General features: G+C 44.5%; 1 protein-coding gene across 1 annotated transcript in view; it reads left to right on the top strand.

Annotated features, from left to right (window-relative positions):
• The window catches only part of spon1a (spondin 1a), a 96683-nt gene that overhangs the window by 9765 nt on the left and 73790 nt on the right, over positions 1-13128 (top strand). Inside the window, exons 4-5 of the mRNA XM_047362281.1 lie at positions 2917-2990; positions 4645-4767. Coding sequence (XP_047218237.1) covers positions 2917-2990; positions 4645-4767 — 197 coding nt within the window. The remainder of the gene's footprint in view (positions 1-2916; positions 2991-4644; positions 4768-13128) is intronic.

Genomic DNA, 13128 nt, shown 5'->3' with positions numbered 1-13128 from the left:
CAGGAAAGGGTGCACATTCAACATCGTAAACTCACATTACAGACTCTAAAATAGTTTACAATCTATTTTAAGATTTCTGATGTGTTGTAGTAAAATGCCACAAGCTTTTTTTCACAATCTCTCAGCTGCTAATGCAAATTTTCATCTTCACCTTTACATTGTTATAGTTAATCATCTTAGTACACGGTTGATATGCGTAAATATTTTAAACGGTACTCATCCTATAAATTTGTGCTACAGTTATGCGGGTATTTCAGCAGCATTTGGTGTTTTTTTTTCTTGTAAGGCATACAACAACGAGTTCAGTTAAGGTTTAACAGTGATGACCATCTACTGAAAACATAAAAATGCAACATTAGATTGCCATAGTTTTTGTCAAATCTGAACTTGTTTGGAAACCCAGCATATTTCAGAGTGCTTAGTACGCTTCCTATTATGGCACACTGAAAGAAAATCCAACATGAGATCTAATTGTCTTGAGAACACATTCAGCTAGTCAAGTCAAGAGGTGCTAAATCTCTGTGGTCAAATATAGCCTTTTTGTTTCACACAAACCGAACCAAACACGGTCACCATTAAAGTTGCCGTAATCTTTTTTAATTTCCATTTGTAGGTGACAAGCAATTTATTTATAATGTTTCTCCCTATGAAGGTTGGTGTAATGCACTTCAATAGGCAGTCTGTGTGTATCATTGACTGCATGAGTACTACAAGCATACACAGTTGTCAGAGCCTGTTTATCTCAATTAACAAAATAATATGATGATCAAGGAGGACATACGAATTAAATGTGTTCTTACTTCTAATGTGTTGATTTCATTTAACTTAACTGAGCCAACTGAACAAAAAATAAAAAAATTTTGTTCCTTTGGGTTGTAGCATAAAATTACAAGACAAAAGAGAATGATGTGATTGAAGGTTGTATTTGGAGAAGATACAGCAAAAAAAGGGTTTTTCATTTACACAAACTTGACAAACGTTGCTTTGCTCTTTTCTTGCCCATTTTTAGTCTACACCCCCACACCACCACACACACACACACACACACACACACACACTCTTGTTTTGCTATATGTAGTGAGGACCATGTGTTGACTCCCATTGATATCCATTGATTTTCAGTCATTTTCAACCCTTTCTATGCCCTAACCCTGACAATAACCCTAAACCTAACCATTACCAGTGCATGCCTAACCCTAACCTTAACCTAAACTCAATTCACATCTTAGTCCTAAACCTAACCGTTAGCAAAATAGGTCGTGAGGACCAGCAAAATGTCCTCACTTTGGTACAAACGGTCCTCAATTTGATGGTGAAATTGGGAAAATGGTTCTCACTGTGATGCCAAGACAGGAACACACACACACACACACACACACACACACACACACACACACACACACACACACACACACACACACACAAACTTAAATCAGTTCTCTTTCAGGATGATTGCGATCAGTGGTAGTGTGGATCCAGGAGAGAGAGAGAATTTAAATTGGATGTTAAATAAGCATTACTCTGCGTGATTGTCCGACCAGCCCAGGAAAGTGGGCAAGCGGTGAAACAGAGCTTGCTCCTCCCTCTCATGGAGATATGAGAAATTGGGATGAGATTGAATTAAAGCGTGAACAATTAGAGATGTGGTGGTGGTGTCGCTTTCTTGAACCATCCACACTGTGAACGCCATCCTGTTCATAAACTGTACATACAAAATGCAGCAATAATATTTATTTTAGATCACTGTGGTTGAGATGGACTGGTAATACATAACAAAAACAAAAGTATTCTTCATATATATATCTTAAAATGAGGGTTTTAAAATTCCTGTTACATTTCTTGCAGCCATTTTCCCTGAGATGTAACATCATCATAAAAAACAGCTTTTTTCGTGTTTGCATTTTCATAACCAAAGCTGAAAATATTAACTGGGATACAAATATTGCAGAAAAACTCATATGCTTGAAGTAGTTTGCCGGTTTATGGAGCATCATAATAAGATAATGTTATTTGTTTTATTACCTGCAACTGGTTTATAGTCCGTCTTGATGTGATATGATTAAATTCAATTGAGCTTATTTATTTAGTTCTAGTTCACAATAAATGTCTAAAGGCACTTTACAGCACAAACAGATCCAATTTTTGCAGAGTTAATTTAAATAAAGTTACTTAGTATAATTTTGTAAAGCTAATTTTAGGTCAAGACAGTCAAGTCTAACTATCATCCATTTTCAGTCATCGTTTGGCTCCAGTGGTACCATCATCCAGCTCCTCCTTGTTAGGGTTTATCCCCATGGAAACTATCCTGCAACCAAGGCTGGTGTTTGTAAGGAACTCAGGTCCCAGGAGGCTTTTTTCTGTTGTTGTTTTCTTAAGTCCTTTGGCCTCAGGGAATTTATTTTTGACCAATTTACATGTCAAGAGCCCTCTTTGACATGTGTTCCCCACCTCAGAGTGGATTGGAGACAGCTCAATTTGGGAAACCTTCTCTTTGCCAGACCTCTCTTTTAAAGAGCATTACTTTTGGCCTGTCAGTCTTCTCATTTCAACACACTGTATAACACACAATACAATGTGTGCTTTCTTTCTTGAGGATTTAGCTCAATTTCACATTTACTCTATTTTTTTTTGCATTTTTGTCATCTGAACTTTTAAACTTTAACTTTCCTTTATTTTAATCAACATGCATTTCTTGAAGCTTGTTTATTTTAGGTTTATTGTATGGCTTTGAATGCCTCTACCTTACCAGCAGCCATAATTATAAAATTTACTTTTCATGGTTATATACTAAGAAAAGAAGAAGAAAGTATGTGGTGTAGAAAAATTTGCCAGAATAATTTCTCAGGATTGTGATCTCGGTGCTACCTTAAAATGAATGTGCCTCACACTTTTCTTCTGCTTGTGGTTTTTGTGTAGAGCAAGCATTGTACAGAAGAGGATCATCTTTTTCCAGGATGAAGGTGCATTGACCAAGCGAATGTGTGAGAAAGGTGGGCTTCGTTTACTGACACAAAATCAATGTTTTGTAACACATATTGTTTTCTTTTCATAACCCTGCTGGTAGTCATTTTTCCCACTGTTCTATTTATGTCTTGGTTTTCTTTCTATTTTAATTTAACTGCAGGCACATTTCTGTTGTTATACTGCAATTTGAATAGTTGTGTGATTCTGCTGGCTTGACATGGTATTGGTTGCCATGTACAGGGGTTGGACAATGAAACTGAAACACGTGTCATTTTAGTGTGGGAGGTTTCATGGCTAAATTGGACCAGCCTGGTAGCCAGTCTTCATTGATTGCACATTGCACCAGTAAGAACAGAGTGTGAAGGTTCAATTAGCAGGGTAGGAGCACAGTTTTGCTCAAAATATTGAAATGCACACATTATGAGTGACATACCAGAGTTCAAAAGAGGACAAATTGTTGGTGCATGTCTTGCTGGCTCATCTGTGACCAAGACAGCAAGTCTTTGTGATGGATCAAGAGCCACGGTATCCAGGGTAAAGCCAGCATACCACCAAGAAGGACGAACCACATCCAACAGGATTAACTGTGGACGCAACAGGAAGCTGTCTGAAAGGGATGTTCGGGTGCTAACCCAGATTGTATCCAAAAAACATAAAACCACGGCTGCCCAAATTACGGCAGAATTAAATGTGCACCTCAACTCTTCTGTTTCCACCAGAACTGTCCGTCGGGAGCTCCACAGGGTCAATATACACGGCCGGGCTGCTATAGCCAAACCTTTGGTCAGTCATGCCAATGCCAAACGTCGGTTTCAATGGTGCAAGGAGCGCAAATCTGGGGCTGAGGACAATGTGAAACATTTATTGTTCTCTGATGAGTCCACCTTTACTGTTTTCCTCACATCCGGGAGAGTTACGGTGTGGAGAAGCCCCAAAGAAGCGGACCACCCAAACTGTTGCATGCCCAGAGTGAAACATGGGGGTGGATCAGTGATGGTTTGGGCTGCCATATCATGGCATTCCCTTGGCCAAATACTTGTGCTAGATGGGCGCGTCACTGCCAAAGACTACCGAACCATTCTTGAGGACCATGTGCATCCAATGGTTCAAACATTGTATCCTGAAGGCGGTGCCATGTATCAGGAGGACAATGCACAAATACACACAGCAAGACTGGTGAAAGATTGGTTTGATGAACATGACAATGAAGTTGAACATCTCCCATGGCCTGCACAGTCACCAAACCTAAATATTATTGAGCCACTTTGGAGTGTTTTGGAGGAGCGAGTCAGGAAACGTTTTCCTCCACCAGTATCACGTAGTGACCTGGCCACTATCCTGCAAGAATAATGGCTTAAAATCCCTCTGACCACAGTGCAGGACTTGTATAAGTCATTCCCAAGACGAATTGACGCTGCATTGGCCACAAAAGGAGGCCGTACACCATACTAATAAATTATTGTGGTCTAAAACCAGGTGTTTCAGTTTCATTGTCCAACCCCTGTAGCAGCACACCAAAAAAACATCTTCTCTTATTTCCATGTCTCTCTTCCCTTCCTCCATCTTGCTTTCTACTCTCTGAACCCCTCATCTCCTGGATGATGGTCATCATTCAGTTCTCTTTATACTAATGAGCAATATCCATATCTCATTGTTCTCCACTTTCTCCTTTCATTACAGAATCTTTGTATGGAGATGGCACAGATAGGCCTTTACTTGATTGTTGTGCCTGCGGGACGGCAAAGTACAGAGTCACCTTCTACGGAAACTGGTCAGAGAAGATTCATCCCAAAGACTATCCCCGTAAGCACAACAGCACTTCTAGCTTTTTTTAGTCATCTAGAGTTGAAGAAAATGAATTAGTAATCTGTTTTTTATTAACATTTTATTAAAAGTAGGGTTTTGAAAATTATTTATATCCTTCTGAATAACTGCAATAATTAAACCCTTATAAATGTGCATGAGCATCTTTCCACTGATATTTACGTCTTTGTTGATGAGCTCCAAGTCTTTGAGGTTGAAAGGCCTCCTTGCCATTGCCCTAAATCTTAGTTTGCTCCAGACATTTCTCTATCTAAATAAAGTGATGGCTCTGGGTGGGCCACTCTAAAACATTAATATTCTATTTAGAAGAAAAATGTAGATACAATTTAAAAGATTGCATCAGACCCAAATCTACTAGGAGTATGAGTCATTTTAGGCTTACCCTTTATACTACAGCTCAAAAGTTTGGAAGCAAGATAAAATTTCTACAAAACATTAAAAAATGGTTTCTCTAGTATATTTTGGATGAAAGCAAATGCATTATTATTATATCAAGACTCATTTATGATAAAGCATTTTTCCTATCAGGTATTGGGGTTCCATTGGTTTAACTTTGCTTACATGAAGGTAATGTCCTCTAGCTTCAACAACAGCATAGCATGCTAAAAAAATATGCAAACAGCGATTTGTTTTTAAACTTTTGCATTGAAGTTGTGACTCTTGCTAATCATTTCAACCCTAAAGCTAAGCATTTCTTTGTTTTTTGTTGACATTTGATTCACAATGGCTTAGTAACATCAATGTATATATAACAGTTTAAAACAAGAACAATGACACATGTCAATAAACCCAAAGTCCGATAAGTTAGTAAATTCAACATCTTTTGAACTCACATTGGTTTTTTAGAAAGGCATTGTAAACAGAAAGGTAAAGTTCCTTCCAAACGTTTGGTTTATTGTGTACTTCATGCAAAAGTTTAATTGACAGCTGTTATGGAGTTTAAACCAAAATTCAAAATGGAAGACTCACCACCCCCGCCGCGTCCAATCACTCCTCACTGGCTGCTCCAATCAACAGCAGGTCCGCACTCCTCCTCAGCCAATCATCTCCCAGGGCATCACTTTTGAAGACCCTCTGCATGGAAAACACCGCTCTTCTACTGTGCTTCGACGATCAGCTGCGACATGTCCAACTAGTTTCTGGCGACTTGGCGGTTCCTCGTACTGTTTGTGACGAATTCCGCCCTCCTTCCTCCTCCTCCGCTTGTAGGAGCGTTCGACTGGCCTCCTACCTAATGGCCCCTTTTCCCCTCGTCTCAGCTCCGGGCATGTGGAAAGCGCCTTAAGAACTCCTCCAATCCATCTACTAAGTGTTGCCTATGTCGCCCTGCCTTCACCGCGGCTCCTGCCGCCGCGTCACCCGGCCCGGCTTCTCCAGTGGTTCTCCTCCGATCTCGTCTCTCAAACCGATCTTACCGCTCCCCAGGCTCCGACGTCTTCTTCTACTCCGGTCATCCCACAATCTTCCTTGCTTCATTCATCTCGTCCATGGATTCTCTCCAGAGTTTCATATGTTCTTTACTCAGCTCCTCCGGGAGTTCGCCTCTAATTCTGCCACATCAGCATTTCCTCAGCACCGACAACGTTCAACTCGCTCTTGGCTCCTCCCACTGACATTCAGCATCTCAACGCTCATCCTGGCTCGTCTCTAAGGGTGAGATGTATCACTCCATTCTTTTTCTGAATTGTTTCCTCATTCATATGCCCTTTAAGCCCGTCGTGTTTCCCACTCCACTTTTACATTAAGGTAGATCATATATTCCCATGCCTTCTAACATCTTACTCAGGCGCTGCTCCAAATCCTGCAGGGGCAGTTCATTCATCTATTTTCTCTAATATACTATATCCCGAGGTTGATCACTGTTTCGCTTTACCTGATGATTTATTGCTGTGTTTAAATTAACTACTCCCCACCTTTCTAAGAATCCCTTTTGGCGAGCTTTAGGCCGCCTTTAAGCATTTCAGAGACGTCTTCTGCTCTGTTATCTGAGCGTAGAATAAGTGTGATGCCTATTCCTCTCTTATCGTCGACCTTCTTTTCAAACATGACTTCCAGATTTTTCTATCATATCACAAACCCTTCTCTGCCAAAGCTGTGTCTAAACTCGACAATCAGGAGCTGCCTAGACTGGTTTATTCTCGCCACTGAATTTTGTCATGACCCAAGCTACCTCTGATTCCTGTGGCTCAGTTTGCCTTGTTTCAGTTCTTTTAGGTCTGTTCCATCTCGGTTTATAAAGAGGGTCTCTTAAATGGATGGTTCTCAATCCTCTCGCTGTCAGAGCCTTGCATGAAGAATTGTGCCGCTCAAGGTGGCAGCAGGTTGGAGTAGCTCTGTTACTTTTGATTCTGATTTATTCTTTTTTGGGAACTATTCCTCTTGTGGTGGATACAGTTGATTTTTTTGGATGACTGTCCACTCCAGTGTCGGATGCTGTGCAGCTTGGAGGATTTTTCTTAATACTTTCTATTTTTGGACATTTGATGCATTGCCATGGCAACGGGGTTGTTTCTTACAACCGGGAGCAGTTGATTAATATCTCAAAAGCTCAAATAATACTTCAGCTACAACCGCAAATCCCTGATGAGTTGAAAAGGAGACGCCGTGGATGCAGAGGAGGAGCTAAGAGAAGAGAGAGAAGGAGGAAGTTCAAACCATCTCTTCCGTCGATTTTGATGGGCAATGTGAGATCGTTGGGAAACAAGTTGGATGGACTCCAAGCCCTACAAAGGACCCAGCCAGAGTACCGGGCATGCAGTATCATGTGTTTTACTGAGACATGGCTGCAGGATCATATCCCCGACTCCAGCGTCTCTCTGCCGGGCTTTTTAACCATACGAGCAGACAGAGATTTAAAGAGGAGCGGCAAATGTAAAGGAGGTGGACTGGCAGTACTTGTGAACAACAGATGGTGTAATCCAGGACATGTTACTGTGAAGTGTCATCTCTGCAGTCCAGATATTGAACTGTTGGAAGTAAGTTTTCGTCCATATTATTTACCCAGAGTTCACCAGTGTTATTTTGGCAACAGTTTACGTTCCACCTTCCGCTGTTGCTGACACTGCATGTGATGCCATCAGCTCAGTTGTTGCTAAGCTACAGACACAAAACCCCAATGCTTTTGTGGCAATTTCTGATTTTAACCATGCTTCACTCTCTGCTACACTTCCAACATTTCAACAATTTGTCAGCTGCTCTACCAGAGAAAACAAAACATTGGATTTGTTTTATGCAAATGTCAAGGACTCATACATCTCTACAGCAAGACCTCCTCTAGGCAAATCAGATCACAATCTTGTTTTTCTCTGCTCGAAATATAAGCCCCTTGTTCAGAGACAACCTGTAATAAAGAGGACTGTGAGAAAATGGTCACAGGAAGCTGAAGAAGCTCTGCATGGTTGCTTTGAGGCTACAGACTGGGACGCACTCTGCCAGCCACATGGAGAGGACATCAATGCCATGACTGAGTGTGTAACTGACTATATAAACTTCTGTGTGGATAACATCATCCCCACCAGAAGCATGAGATGCTTCCCCAATAACAAACCTTAGATCACCAGTGACCTGAAGGACCTGCTTAACAACAAAAAAAGAGCCTTCAGAGAGGGAGACAGAGAATTATTGAGGATTATACAGAAGCAACTTAAAGTCAAGATAAGAGACAGCAAGGAGGTGTACAAGAAGAAGCTGGAGAGCAAGCTCCAGCAAAACAATATCAGAGATGTGTGGACAGGGATGAAGAAGATCACAGGCTTCAAGCAGAAGGATGATCAGACCGATGGAGGTCTGGACAGAGCCAATGAACTGAACACATTCTTCAATAGGTTCAGTTCAGAAACCAGCTTCGCATCCTCCTCTCCTGCTCACAGCCAAACAGACATTCCATCTTCCTTTGACCCACAGGACCCACAGCTGTCCAGTAACACCTCACATTTTTTATCTTCCACCTCAGCCCTAGACCCTTCTGCTTCTACATGTTTGCCTTCAACCATATCAGAAGATGCTGATGCTTCCTTTGCTTCCCCCTTCCACCTGTGTGTCTCAAGAAGTCAGGTGAAGAGACAACTGGAGAGACTGAATAGGAATAAGGCTGCAGGTCCAGATCTTGTCATCCCTAGAGTCCTGAAGGCCTGTGCAGAGCAACTCTGTGGGATTCTGCAGCACCTCTTCAACCTTAGCCTGGCCCAGAAGAAGGTTCCGGTGTTGTGGAAGACCTCCTGTCTGGTTCCGGTACCAAAGAAAACTCACCCATCAGTCCTCAATGACTATAGACCTGTTGCCCTGACATCTCACATCATGAAGGTCCTAGAGAGACTCCTGTTGGCCCACCTGAGTAAGCAAACAGTAAACCATCAGGACCCGCTTCAGTTTGCTTATCGCTGTGGAGTTGGAGTTGAAGATGCCATCATACACCTGCTTCAACAAACCCACTGTCATCTGGACAAAGCCAGCAGCACTGTGAGGATCATGTTCTTTGATTTCTCCAGTGCATTTAATACAATCCAACCTGATTTGCTTTGTCAGAAACTCCAGAAGACTCAGGTGGAGGCCTCAACAATCTCCTGGATCAAAGACTACCTGACAAACAAACCACAGTTTGTGAGACTGAAGGGTTGTGAGTCTAACCAGGTAGTCAGCAGCACAGGAGCACCACAGGTACTCTCACCATTCCTTTTCACTCTGTATACCTCCGACTTCCAGTACAAGACAGACTCTTGTCATCTGCAGAAATACTCGGATGATTCTGCAGTCGTGGGGTGGATCAGAGATGGATAAGAAGCTGAGTACAGGAAGGTGGTGGACCGCTTTGTGGCATGGTGTGGAAACAATCATCTCATTTTGAACGTGACTAAAACAAAGGAGATGATTGTAGATTTTAAGAGAAACAGGAATAAGTCAAAAACTATTTCTATCAGGGGAGAAGAAGTGGAGGTGGTGGAGGAGTATAAATACCTCGGTGTTCACCTGGACAACAGACTAGAGTGGAGATGCCACTGTGAAGCCATCTACAAGAAGGAACAGAGCAGACTGTACTTCTTGAGGAAGCTTAGGTCCTTTGGTGTTTGCAGCAAGATGCTGCATATCTTCTATAAGTCTGTTGTGGAAAGTGTGATATCTTCTACCATCATCTGCTGGGGAAGCAGCATCAGAGCCAGGGACTTAAAAAAGCTCAACAAGCTGATAAAAAAGGCTGGCTCTGTTCTGGGGACTCCTCTGGAACCCCTGGAGATCATTGTGGAAAGAAGGATTCTTCATAAAATGAAGAACATTATGGAGAACCCTGAGCATCCTCTTCATGATTATATAATTTCAAGATGGCGCCGCAGATGGTCGCCTCGGCGTGTTGGTGCGCATTGTTTTGTTTTGTTTTTTGCTTTAAAACGGTCTTCTGTGATGGTACCCGGAGCTCTCTCACCAGAGAAGAACTCATGAACATCAGGGCTACTACACCAGAGGAGTTATTTCCCACTTTTCTGCCTACTGCTCTGGAATTTTTGGACATTCTGGTCAAAGGTGCACTCACCTTTGTTCACGCGGTGAAACGCCGGAAGAGAGGGAAAAGGGCTGGGGTGCTGGTACGTCTTCGCCAGCGTGGACTACGAACACCGTTACCTGGTATATTTCTCTCTAACGTGCGCTCACTTCCCAACAAAATTGAGGAACTACAACTGTTGTAGGGGAAAAACAGGGACTTTTATTCATCGGCAGTTTTGTGCTTCACGGAGACGTGGCTGTGTGGATTAATACCGGACTCTGCGCTGCAGCTGGCAGGATTCCAGGTCTACAGAGCGGACAGAGACACGGAACTCTCCGGCAAAGCGAAAGGTGGAGGACTCTGTTTTTACCTCAACAGTGGTTGGTGCAACGACGTGACAGTGATTCAGCAGCGCTGTTATCCAGACCTGGAATCCTTCATCATAAACTGTAAGCCTTTCTATTCCCCCCGTGAGTTCGCTTCGTTCATCCTGTTCGGTGTTTACATCCCGCTGCAAGCTAACGTGCAGGTCGCACAGCGCATGCTCGCCAACCAGATACTGAGTGTGGAGCGGACCAACCCGGACTCCTTAGTAATCGTCGTTGGCAATTTTAACAAAGGTAATCTCACCCACGAACTCCCCAAAATAGACAGTTTATAAAATGTCCGACCAGAGAGGACAATATTCTGGATCACTGTTACACCACCATCAGAAACGCTTATCACGCCGTCCCACGTGCTGCACTGGGCCAATCCGACCACATCATGGTTCACCTGATTCCTGCATACAGGCAGAAACTAAAGCTCTGCAAACCTGTTGTGAGGACGACAAGGAAGTGGAGCAGTGAGGCTGTGGAGAATCTCCAGGCGTGTTTAGGCTATACAGAATGGGATGTGTTCAGGACTACTACCAACAGTCTGGACGAGTACACAGAGGCTGTGACTTCCTACATCAGCTTCTGTGAGGACAGCTGTGTACCATCATGCACCAGGGTGAGTTACAACAACGACAAACCCTGGTTCACAGCTAAACTCAGAAGGTTAAGACTGGATAAGGAAGAGGCCTTCAGGAGTGGGGACAAAGACATATACAGAGAGGCTAAGTACAAGTTTGGCAAGGCAGTGAAAGAGGCCAAACGACTGTACTCTGAGAAGCTCCAAAACCAGTTCTCAGCCAACGACTCTGCATCTGTCTGGAAAGGGCTCAAGCAAATCACCAACTACAATCCGAAAGCCCCCCACTCCATCAACGACCGACGCCTCGCCAACGACCTGCAACCATCCCCCACGACGCCCCCCAACAGCTGCAGCCACAATCCACCACCCCCACCTCCCCAACCTCAAGAGGGGCCTTGGCACCTCCAACCCCCACCCTGAAGTTCCCCCCCACCAGCCCCCTACCCACGCCGAGGACGGCTCTTTCCATCCAGGAGAGGGACGTCAACAAACTCTTCAGGAGACAGAACCCCCGGAAAGCTGCTGGTCCGGATTCTGTCTCACCAGCCAGCCTGAAGCACTGCGCTGATCAACTGTCTCCAGTCTTCACAGACATTTTTAACACCTCACTGGAGACATGTCATGTGCCAGCCTGCTTCAAGTCCTCCACCATCGTCCCTGTTCCCAAGAAGCCAAGGACCACAGGGCTTAATGACTTCAGACCCGTCGCCCTGACTTCTGTGGTGATGAAGTCCTTTGAGCGCCTTGTGCTCTCACACCTAAAAGACATCACCGACCCCCTCCTGGACCCCCTGCAGTTTGCCTACAGAGCCAACAGGTCTGTAGATGATGCAGTCAACCTAGCCCTTCACTTCATCCTCCGGCACCTGGACTCCACAGGAACCTATGCCAGGATCCTGTTTGTGGATTTCAGCTCTGCCTTCAACACCATCGTCCCAGTTCTGCTACAGGAGAAGCTCTCCCAGCTGAGTGTGCCCGACTCCACCTGCGGGTGGATCACTGCCTTCCTGTCTGACAGGAAGCAGCGCGTGAGGCTGGGGAAGCACGTCTCTGACTCCCTGACCATCAGCACCGGTTCCCCCCAAGGCTGTGTTCTCTCTCCTCTGCTCTTCTCCCTGTACACCAACAGCTGCACCTCCAGTCACCAGTCTGTCAAGCTTCTGAAGTATGCGGACGACACCACCCTGATCGGACTCATCTCTGATGGTGACGAGTCTGCGTACAGATGGGAGGTGGACCATCTGTTGGACTGGTGCAGCCAGAACAACCTTGAGCTCAACGCTCTAAAGACAGTAGAGATGGTTGTGGACTTCAGGCAGAACCCAGCCCCACCTGCCCCCATCACCCTCTGTGACTCCACAATTGACACTGTGGAATCTTTCCGCTTCCTGGGAACCATCATCTCCCAGGATCTCAAGTGGGAGCCAAACATCAGCTCCCTCATCAAGAAAGCCCAGCAGAGGATGTTCTTCCTGCGGCCGCTGAAGAAATTCAACCTGCCAAAGAATATGATGGTGCACTTCTACACAGCCATCATTGAGTCCATCCTCACCTCCTCCATCACCATCTGGTACGCCGCTGCTACAGCCAAGGATAAGGGCAGGCTGCAGCGTGTCATTCGGTCTGCTGAAAAGGTGATTGGCTGCAGTCTACTGTCGCTCCAGGAACTGTACACCTCCAGGACCCTGAAGCGGGCAGGGAAGATTCTGGCTGATCCCTCCCACCCCGGTCACAGACTCTTTGAGACTCTCCCCTCTGGCAGGAGGCTGCGGTCCATCCGGACCAAAACCTCACGCCACAAGAACAGTTTTTTCCCATCTGCCACCAGCCTGGTTAACAAAGCCCGGAAACTACCCTGACACTCTCCCTTTCCCCCACACCCACCCCTTTTTTGCTGACAGGACACC

Source organism: Girardinichthys multiradiatus, chromosome 4, assembly GCF_021462225.1.
Source record: "Girardinichthys multiradiatus isolate DD_20200921_A chromosome 4, DD_fGirMul_XY1, whole genome shotgun sequence".
NCBI classification, from domain to species: domain Eukaryota; kingdom Metazoa; phylum Chordata; class Actinopteri; order Cyprinodontiformes; family Goodeidae; genus Girardinichthys; species Girardinichthys multiradiatus.
This window is presented reverse-complemented; position numbering and strand designations above follow the sequence as displayed.